Source organism: Gouania willdenowi, chromosome 15 (assembly GCF_900634775.1).
Source record: "Gouania willdenowi chromosome 15, fGouWil2.1, whole genome shotgun sequence".
Classification (NCBI taxonomy): Eukaryota; Metazoa; Chordata; class Actinopteri; order Blenniiformes; family Gobiesocidae; genus Gouania; species Gouania willdenowi.
The window spans coordinates 25,664,381-25,675,154 of NC_041058.1; the positions used below are offsets into that span (position 1 = coordinate 25,664,381).

Genomic DNA, 10,774 nt, shown 5'->3' on the forward strand with positions numbered 1-10,774 from the left:
CTGCCTGTTTTCACATCCTGCTAATTTTTCAGCGCAGCAACACGGGCGTGTGATCGCTCAACACCTCCCATTCTACCAGCACACAAAAATCAAGGAGGACACAACATTACAGTTTTAAAAAAAAATCCCAGGCTGTAGAAGGAGTGAAGACAGACATGCACAGGTGCTGAGAGGGAGAGAGAGAGAGAGAGAGAGAGAGAGAGAGAGAGAGAGAGAGAGAGAGAGAGAGAGAGAGAGAGAGATTGAGGGGAGGTGTAGGAGGAGACTTGCATCAGAGAGGGATAGAAGCAGGAGAGCAATTCCAAAACAGCTGTCCGGCAGACGTCCTCGTCCACTGAAGTCTGAGCCTCTAGGCAGAAACAAGGAGAGGCAGGGCAGTGTCAACAAGACACATGAGCTACTGAGTGCACACACTACAGCACACGGACTGCAGCATTCAAGAGGAGAAGAGTGAGGCAATACCTGCATCTCTGGAGGTGAGTGAGAGCGGTTGCATGCTGTAATCCGCAGTGTGAAGTAGATTAACTGATGGGTTAGTGATGCTGCAGACCTCGTGAAGCTGCAGATCTGGTGATTATTAGAATCAGTGAGAGCATGTATGGAATGCTAAGCACACATGGTCTGGTCCTCATACATGAACTAAGCAACATGATATGCACACTGCTTTCCTAGAGAGACATTCTTAGTCTGGGCTGCATGGTCCAGGTATGTTCCTCTCAAATGCAGCACAGCCTTTATCCTTTCACTAAAAATTGAAATGTTTGGACACTTTTTGCCCATATTGCCTTGACATTGTCCTCATTGTTTTTTGGTTTGATTCACTGCTCATCTCAGCCAAGGATAACTTTAGCAAGTGCGTGTAGGGCGGCAGCAGGAAAGAATCTCAAAACAAATACTCCACCCTGCTCTCCGTCACAGGCCCCTTAGAAGTGCTGCCTTTGCCTATAATTGAGGTTTTTTATATAGCAAACAGCTGAGTCTCATCTGTAAGGCTACTATTACCCTCTGTGGCATGTGCTTTATATAACAGAGGGTCTTTCTGCTGTTTGAAAAAGCCTGTGAAACTGTCTGGATGCAGGTAGAGGCTGCACTTTATATCCTGACGTCATTATAGCATTTGGTTCAGTCAAAATGTTGAGTCATCAGGACAGTTTCAGTTATAGTCTAGTTTTAGTCAATGACATTAAGATTTTAGTCGAGTAAATCTGTTACTGATGTAATCCACTAAAATACACAGGATAAAAATGTATGCTTCTTCTTTTCAAGAGAGTCATTTACCATTTATCAACATGATATGAGATTGTATTGTAAATACACACAGACAGATTTGACATGATCAATGTGTAAGACCACATGCACTTGAGGTCTGATTGGATTTTGTCACATGTGACAAAATTAGTTAAATTTTTATTAATCAAGGAAAATATAAATAGCCTGCATTTTAGATTATTTTTTGTTTATGTGTTGTTTTTTTTTCAAAACTAGTCGTGGTTTAAAGAAAGGTGAAAATATCTCCTTGACTTGCTTGCAGCATAGCCCACTTATTTTAAACAGCACAGATGTGAAATGTCAACGCTGTAATCCCATCACTAGAGGAATATATTGGACCATGCATGTTTCTATTTTAAAGAATGGGGGAGTCATACACAGGTCATATTTTAGACAGCTGCTCTCATTACATTGGCGCTATAAGGATGCATATCTGACTGTAAAACATCATCAACCTGATGCATTTATTTTGACTACAACGTTAAACTCTGGCTCAAAATATACTGACCCAGATGTATCACACGTGATTTTGAGGTTTCCAGATATACCCGGACAAGTCACAAGCTATTAGCTTGATTACCAGATGCCGACCCCATATTTATCTGCACCAACACTCAACCTTTCATCACCTCGCTCTCTCTGCTGTCCCTCCAGTCATATCTATCCTCCAAGACACACCAATGAGGCAAAGCTCCACTTATAAACCAGGCTAGAGTGGCTCCAAACCGCTCGTGCCCAGACAGATAGCTGCTGCAGACCTGATGACATGGTCGTATTTACCCTGTAGCTCCTATTAGGATAGGGTGGTTGCAATTGTGAGGAAAGATGCCATGAGTTCCTTTTCTTCCCAAGAGATGAAACCCAGAAGGCATTCTGTGCTGGTGGCGACGTCTTTGGTAATTGACCTCGAAACTCGTGCCATGCTGTCTTTTTTTGGAGAGCCTCCAAAAGGAAGGTGCAAATTTGGCCTTGGCTTTGAAATGCACTGGAACACACCTGCTGGATTCATTGGGTCAGCAGGTCATTGGGTTTTATCCTGGGATTTTCGAAGATCTAATTAAAACATTTCCTATTGAGCCAATATTAGCCAACTATTGCTGCACCTCCTGACACTCACAAAGTTCACTCAAAAAATTACATTCCCCACATCTTCATTGATTTCACCATTTATTACTTATGTATGGGACATGAGATTCTGGCCTGATATTGTTTTTTATATCACAACACTGGTGGGCTGTGGAATTCCATTAATGTTTTCCATAGGCCAAACAAAGCGACCAGCTGGGAGGCTGACGTGAAGGTCAGGTCTTCCAACTTTTACAAGACTTCCCAGTGTTGCCCTTGAGTAGGATGCACAGCAGATGTCTTCAATGTAGAGTCTCTGAAGTCAAATAGCTCTGCTTCTGGGATGAATTCTGTCTGTGTCATTGATTATAACCAACATTACTAGTCATTGTAAAGCATGGCTGGTATGTTTTTCTAACCGCTAAAGAGAAGCAGAGGTTTCCGGCACACGGGGAGTTTGCTGTGAAGTCATTTGAATGGAAGAATAATCAATAGGTGTGTTTTGACATGCAGGGATTCACCAGGCATTTAAAGTGCTGCTATTCGATTAATGAGATTATCAGTGCAGAAGTCTACAAGATTTTCTATTGAGTCTGTTTAGTTTCTTTCTACTGCAGTGAGCATCAGCTGTCAAGGTCAGAAAGGACAAAGGCGAGAGGGATGTAAAAAATAGAGACAACAGTTTATCTTTAAAACCAATCAAACTAGGACTTTGAAAACATTGCATTTTACAAATTTGTGTGCCAACTCGTTCTTCCGTTTCCACCTCTTTTACTCTTCCCAAAACGCTTTTCTTCTTTTCACACATGCTCTGCATCCAAAACAGTTACAGTATCTGGTGCCTCGTGCCAACTCTCACTCTCACACCAGCACTCAAACAGATAAGTACCCTTGCAGAGCTGCAGTACTGTTCAAGCACACTTTCACATGTGCGTTTGTCACACCTATATATAGCTTCATACTGCTGAATAGGTGACAGGTTTGTGTTACAATGGCAAAGCGATACAATTTCACTCATTCAGATTTGTGTGACACCACTTTAGGGCGTGATGTGATGTGAGTCACATGTTTTTGGGTGATCGTTAGGCAACAGAACTGTTTCTTCAAATTTACTGTGGCATGATAGACAACGCCACCCAAGGAAATTTCACCCTTGAGATCTAGGTTAATATATCGTTCTCTCCATGTACACAGGACACAAATAAGACTTTAATGAGCAGAGAAACGTGTTGTATACAAATCAAATGTATTAAACAGAATTAACTAAGGGAAAGGGGGGTTAACTACTTTGAATGAGCAAAAAAAAAAAATTCATCATTTTATAATATCAATACCAATATAGTATCCTAAAGTGCTGTAAGACCAAAAGATGAAGCGGTGCTGCTGCAACACAGCGGCACCAGGAACTATGAAATCCAGCAACAATAAAAGATGCCGGTCTCATCAGTTCAATAAGCAGAAATCCCAGAACGCAGCCATAAAACCATATCCAGTGACCGGGCCACGCAACTTTGCAGCCTCTCCAACAAAGGCACCGACAATTTCCAAGTATTCAATTATTCAACAGTAATCTCATTATGATAAAAGGTTTGTTTACATACCAGTGAATCAGGTACAGCCTCCCTGATGACATGGTAGTGATGCGTCTACAGCTCCAATACGGCGTGTCAACAAGCTGGAAGCCAAGTGGCAGCTGAGGTGAAATAGGCAGGCAACACGGAACTACCTGTGGACCAGGACACCGATCCAGATGGGCTCCTAGTGGGGCAGACTATTCTCAAAATGCACCAAAGGTCAACTGTACACAGAAAGCACCTGTATCACCAGTGCATACATTGTGCCTATTACACACATAAATGGAGAGATAGGTAACTTGCATTACCTATGTGAGTGTGAAGCATGCCTCATTGGCAACCACACAGTTGCCACGCAATAACGCAAGCTCTGCTACACCAGTTTACAACCATCACACCACCAAGTGCGAAAACGGAACAAGAAAGAGATACCAAGCACCATTTCATATAGGGGCGACAAGGGAAGGCCAAGACTTTGGCGCAGTGTCAGGCGGAGACTAGATCTGGCTACATTTCGCTTCCTCTTTTTCTCTTATTTAATTAAGAAGTTCCTTTGTTATTCTCAGATTTCAAAAAAGCGTAAACTTTGATACAGGTTTGAAACTGTATTAAAATTCAGGTTACAGCAAGTGTCTCTTTGCCTCCCTTTGACTACTACAGTATATCGGACACTATTGTGTCTGCTAAATAAACATACCCTACTTAAAGTGTCCCAGATAAGGTTGATTGAGTGTTTCTGTGTAGGCTTGCGTGCAACAGGAATTTGGTTGTTTTCTCTGTGCAGGCCCCTCTTTAGTTTTCTTGGGTGGAATTGACCGCCCAGGCTCTTTTGTAGAGCAGTGCACTCTGTCAGACGGTCACTGCTGACGGATCTCTCATGAGTAAATATGTCTATAAATGGACAAGCTCTCTTCTCACTGGTGATCTCTCACAGCCCCACCCCTCAATTACTGACACACAAAAACACATACCCACACATCGACTTGCTCCTTGGAGTGTTTTTCTCTTTTCTTCTTTGCTGCTAGGTTATTTCCAACTGTCCTCAGTCTATCCAATGCTGTACTGCCTGCCAATGAGGCATTATCCTCCACTAGAATTGTAATAAAGAAAGACAAAGCATGCATGCAAGTGATGCTTTTTTTAAACATTACTGCAAATCCTGATTTAAATAGCTCATTTCAGTAAACTCTGCTTCATAAGTAAAATCAAATCACAATCTGCAGCAGATTCTTTATAAAGATACACTTGCTGTGTAATGCCTGGCTCTATCTCTCACACACAATCTCCCCTAAATCCCTCAAAGCCCCCCTCCACCCCCAACTCTCCCCCTCTGGTGCATCCCTGTCTATCTCTGCGTGTCTGAGCAGTAGCACGTTCCTAAAACATGCTGCACTGCTCTGATCCCTCCAAAGTCCCTCTTGCTTATTCTCTCCCAATCTGTGTTCCAGCTGTTTCACATTAGCACATCCAAAGTTGTAGAGGCCAAAAGAGGTTTGATGTGTGGAAATGTAAAATCCTCCTAATCATTCCTGGTTTCCAAGCACACCAGATGCAAAATAAGAATGGGAATGTTTTCTTTTCTGGAATTCTTCACTAGTTCTGGCTTGAGTAGCCACATTTCTTTTCACCAGCAGCAGATGTGAATTAATGATGGTTTTCATCAGCAAGTGTCAGGAAACTCAAGATTGCTGAGTTCTTGTTTTAGAAAATGCTGACCTGTTCTGTATTTGTGTCTCATTTCAGGAAGTGCCTGTTTCTCCTATCTACAAACAGACTTCATAAGGATCGGACAGACACCAATCTCCAGATCAATGCCACAATTATTTTTGGAGTCCTGTGTATGCAGCGTGTTTCTGAGAATGTAACTGGAGCTCCTCCCCTGGGGCACTGTAACATCCAGAACATACAGATCGTTTCCGACTGTTCCACCCTGCATATCAAAGATCTATTCGGCTAAAGCCACCATGCCAGCAAAAACTCCTATATACCTAAAACCCAACAACAGCAAAAAAGGGAAGAAATGTCGTCTGAGAGATATCTTGTCCCCGGACATGATCAGCCCACCTCTAGGTGACTTTCGCCATACAATCCATATTGGAAGGGGAGGAGAGAGAGATACATTTGGTGACATGTCCTTTCTCCAAGGGAATTTTGAGCTACTACCTGGAAAGGGAAACATTCACCCTCAGCATGGCATCCAAAGTGAGTTTCTGCGGGCAAACAGCACCGGCGATGCCTCCTTTGCTGAGACTCCCTCACCGGTACTCAAAAATGCTATTTCTCTCCCGACAATTGGAGGGTGTCAGGCTCTCACCCTCCCACTGATTTCTTCTACTGTATTTCCCATGCCACCTGAGCCATTGGAGGACTACATGAGAACAACAGGTCCCATGAAACCTGAAAGTGGAGAAGAGGTAGAGATCTTGCAAATGGATGCACTATTGCGGTCCATTGATGTCTTCAGCAGCCAACCTACATCTCCCTCTATCTCAGTTATCCAGTCAAAACCTGACGTCCTCTTGGATCTGCTGGATAACACAGGCAAGGCCACCTGCAAGCCCTCTAAAATAGTGGTGAAGGCCAACAAAATAAACAAGAGTGAAAGCAGATTTGACCCGTCATCTTCTTATTATATCAAGAACCATGCCAACAGCATTTACAAAGCCAATGGAAGCCTTAGCAGCCACACAAGCAACGACAGCTTCAGCAGCTCTAATGAAACAGGGGACTTTCAGGGCAAAGTCTACAGTAGCCGTGGGAGTTTCAACGGCAATACTAACTGCAACGGAAATGGACACTATAACAATGATATAATTCTGGGCTTTAAGCATGAGCTCCCTAAGTGCAACAGGGAGTGGGTGGACAGGGACAGTGGGGTCGAGGACGGACGCATCTCTGATTTTGAGTCTGAGTTTTCCAAAGAGAAGAGCGCGTCACAGGATTCCCTCAGCCAGATCACTGGCTCATTTCTGTCCCTCGAACTGGACCTGGGCCCATCTATCCTGGATGAAGTGCTCAACATAATGGATCAACCCGCAGCGAAGAGCAGGCCTTAAGCTGCAAGGGCGACAACGATGAGTGTAAGGGAATTATATGAAATTTAGCCATGAAATGAGAGAAAGACTCAAATGCAATCAAAATGGTGTCTGGATATATCATTGAGATGAAATTCTAATAAAATAGAAAAGGCTGCTTATGTTTTTAATGTCAGAACTTGTAACTATTTTGGCTTCTATGGAGTGTTTTTTTTTTTTTTTGTTTTGTTTTGTTTTTTTGCTAGTTGCATGCCTAGGATGCATGTCTATTTGAGTTCAAGCTAAAACACTACACAGCCAACATGCTTTTGGGTTTCCGTTTAGAATGGTGATATTGTGATAACATTAAGATCTTAAGCTTTTGAAATCACATTTTCTATTCTGTCAGTTACATTGAGTTACAATAAGCACTATTTTTCCACAATTCATTTGCCATGGGAGTTATTCAGAATAAAACACAACGCATATTTGTGACCTGACATTGTAACACAAATAAATGTTTGTTTTTTTCCTCATATCCTGAAATGGTTTACATTTTGTTTTTTGGTTGGGAATGTTTGCATTCTTCAGCACAGAGAGATAAAGACTAGCAATTAGGTAAGATGACAGATAAGCAGTGTGCAGCGTGGCATGCAATAATGTTTGTAGCATTGGGATTTGACAAGTAAATAGTTTTGTCATCATGCAGAACAGGGTGTTTTATTGCACATAGTTTTTAGAAATACTTTAGATAGCTGACCAGTGCATTTAATTTGAATAGCAGAAAATGCGTTTATTTCCACAGTTGCACATTACAAAGAAGACAGAGCAAAGAAAAATGAACTGAATTCTCAGGAAAGACTATAACTGGTGAAATCAGACTTATGAAAAATCCAAAAATGTCAAAAGACTTAGTATTAAGTTAAAACTACACACACTTAACACATCTCTTGCAATTGTCTTGAAGTTAATTAAAATGCATCGACAACCATATGTATATTCTCTTCTTTAGATGATAATAATAGGTGTACAGATGGAAGATTTTAGCCATGAGTGTAATAAAAAGGATAGAAGAAAAACAAACAATAAATGTATGCTCATCAATGAGAAAGGAGGCAATAAGAAACACAGTGACAAGAACAAGCACAAAATGGATTGATTTCCTTGCCTTTGACATTCCCAACATTCTGCCTTCCTGCTGTGGGAGCGCTGGTGGGCCAAATCTGCCCAACCAGGCGCCTACTCCATTTGTTTGCATGTGAACTGGACAAGCAGAGGAGGGGTCGTTGAAATTCCACACATTCCATCCCTGGAGCACAAGTGTCCAGGACCAGACATAAATCAGCTGTTTGGAGCGAGGAAGGAGGGCTTCTATCTGTAGCCGCACTATCCATCAGACAGAATGTATGCTCAGATGAGGCTGTAAAACACACACTCACAACCAGCAGGCAAACACTGCTTAGAGCTAAAGAATGAAAGAGTCTTGGCCTCTGTGTCCTGTTTACCCAACAGTGAAGGGGTAACAGCGTGAAGAAATAGGGCCATACCAATTACCCATACATGCAACTTCCACCCTTCAGTAGTTGCCTCTGAAGCTTGATCTTCTGTGCCTGCAAGCCACTCAGAGGAGAAATGAAAAATAAGTCATAACAAGGAACTACGGAGGCCTCTGAACCGCATGTTGCTGTTTCATGCTTGTTCAAAAAAAAATTGTCCCACTTTAGTTGTGATATCTAACTCATATCAGCAAATGTGTGTCTCTCATCAACACCATTTATCTCATACTGTACTGTATATGTTGAGTTTATCATAATTTCAAAATATCCCCAAACATCCAGCACATTGCCTGTGTGTCATGGCAGACCAATGGAATCTCCCAACATCACAGTTCAAAAAGGCTACACATGCTGAGCTGAAGTTTGAGTAATGAAAGCCTTGGCTGTGGAAATAATTACCCTGCTCATTTTTTCAGACTGTTGACAGATTTCATTTTGTCAGGCGTGGACCCCAAGCAAACTCTCTCTGGTTTACAAAAAAGCCCACAAATATGCTGCGTTTTGCGTAACATGTTATGAGTATTTCTGTGAGAATCACAGAGCTCTCGAACACCAAATATCAGGAAATACCAGTATTACATCAAATCCAACACAAATACCTTGCACATGTCACTCCTTTAATAACCGCAAGTTCAAATTTCCTCTAAAAAAACAACTGAAGAGGGATTCTTTTGTGCATTTGACCAATTGGCTTTCTGCTTATAAAACACAGAGCTTTGTCTACTGTAGAGTCTGTTATTTAGGAGCCAAAAATAAAAATCATTTGTTTGAACTACACATGATCAGTGTTCTGCAGTCACTCATCTTGTTTTCGTCTTCAGTGTTCTCAAAGGGGGTTCAAACCAGACTCCAAAATACCACAGATGAAAGGTGGAAATACTCCTGGTGGACTGTGTTTCATTAAAAAAAAGTGGCCAACAAGGATGTTTGACCTGAGGAAACCTTGATTCACTCTACTGTCTCTAATATTTCACCACAAAGATTGAAAGCAAGCGACCCATTCCTACACCCTCAGATCCAGAACAATATTCCACTTGTTTCACTACAAAGACAAGCCTCTACTTCCTTCTGCTCTCTCTGTACACTCATGTTTACAGAAGTTATACTTCATTGGACGGAGAGCCAACGTGATTGTTGAACTATTACAGAAAATACAAACACAGTTATACAAACACGTGTTTTGCATGATTATCTCAACTTTTAGAAACTCCTGTTACCCAGGATGATCCTGTCTCCCGACGACTGCTTTTACTTCTTTGGACACTGTGAAATTATTCTCACAACAGCAGATTAAGAAAATCACAAAACAGCTGCAGCCATTGGTGGAAAGTACTTTTACTTAATTACTGTAGTACTTGATTAGATTTTTTTTTTTTTAGTTAGTTGGTAAGTCACTTTCTAAAAAACACTACAAGGGCATGCATGTGTGTATGTGTGTGTGTGTGCTGAATGTGAATAATAGTATAAACTAAGGATACACTGGTCAATTGGCGCAATTTTCCCTGATTTTGGGGGATCGGCCGTTCCTTGCATATGAAACCGATTTTTTCCAACGATCGTATCAACCTCCGCAAAGGTCTTAAAGTCAGGCAATGTCTCCTTCTGCTGTGAGATGACTGACAGGCCGGCCGACCAGGTGATGTGCACATACACGCATGCGTCTGCTACACGGGTTAACAACAACAGTCACCTGGAGTACGGGCAACCATGTCGAAAGTTCGGCAGTATTATGCCACAAAAAAAAGAGCAAAGGATTGCGATTTGTAAGCCGTGGTGGGACTGCAAACAAAACACTACCTTATTTGCTATTTAAAAGAGCATCGGGCAGAATCTAGAAATCAGACTCCATAGTGAGACAACGGTGGTTAGTGTAACTGCAGCCATCAGCTAAACCGCCGCGGGTGTGCACATCAACTGTTTGTTTATCACCGGAGCTGATACCGGACCCGATTGCACCGGACGGCCATAACTGTTTGACCAATGGTCTATGTTACATAAACAACTTGTAAAAGCATCACTATAGAAAAAAAGAGTCTTGCATGTCCATTTACCACATGTGTTTCTTTCAGAGGTTTTGCAGGGACATAATTCTCTTTTTTGAATGAATAATTCCAAATGCTTAAATACATTATTTGACTGAAGGGGGGCATAAAAGTTTTTAGTCAGCCACCAATTGTGCAAGTACTCCCACTTAAAAAGATGAGAGAGGCCTGTAATGTTTATCATAGGTATACCTCAACTATGAGAGACAAAATGAGAAAAAAAATCCAGAAAATCACATTGTAAAATTTTTAAT

General features: G+C 41.7%; 1 protein-coding gene across 1 annotated transcript; it reads left to right on the forward strand.

Annotated features, from left to right (window-relative positions):
• The first annotated feature begins 237 nt into the window (after positions 1–237).
• Positions 238–7,458, forward strand: cdc42ep3 (CDC42 effector protein (Rho GTPase binding) 3). Its single transcript, XM_028468710.1, has 2 exons — positions 238–476; positions 5,652–7,458. The coding sequence occupies exon 2, from the start codon at positions 5,873–5,875 to the stop codon at positions 6,962–6,964; it is 1,092 nt and encodes a 363-aa protein (XP_028324511.1). The 5' UTR covers positions 238–476; positions 5,652–5,872; the 3' UTR covers positions 6,965–7,458.
• Positions 7,459–10,774: the final 3,316 nt, after the last annotated feature.

Bases quoted from the DNA above. Each gene is read 5' to 3' on its own strand.
- cdc42ep3 (XM_028468710.1), top strand. From the start codon at position 5,873: ATGCCAGCAAAAACTCCTATATACCTAAAACCCAACAACAGCAAAAAA.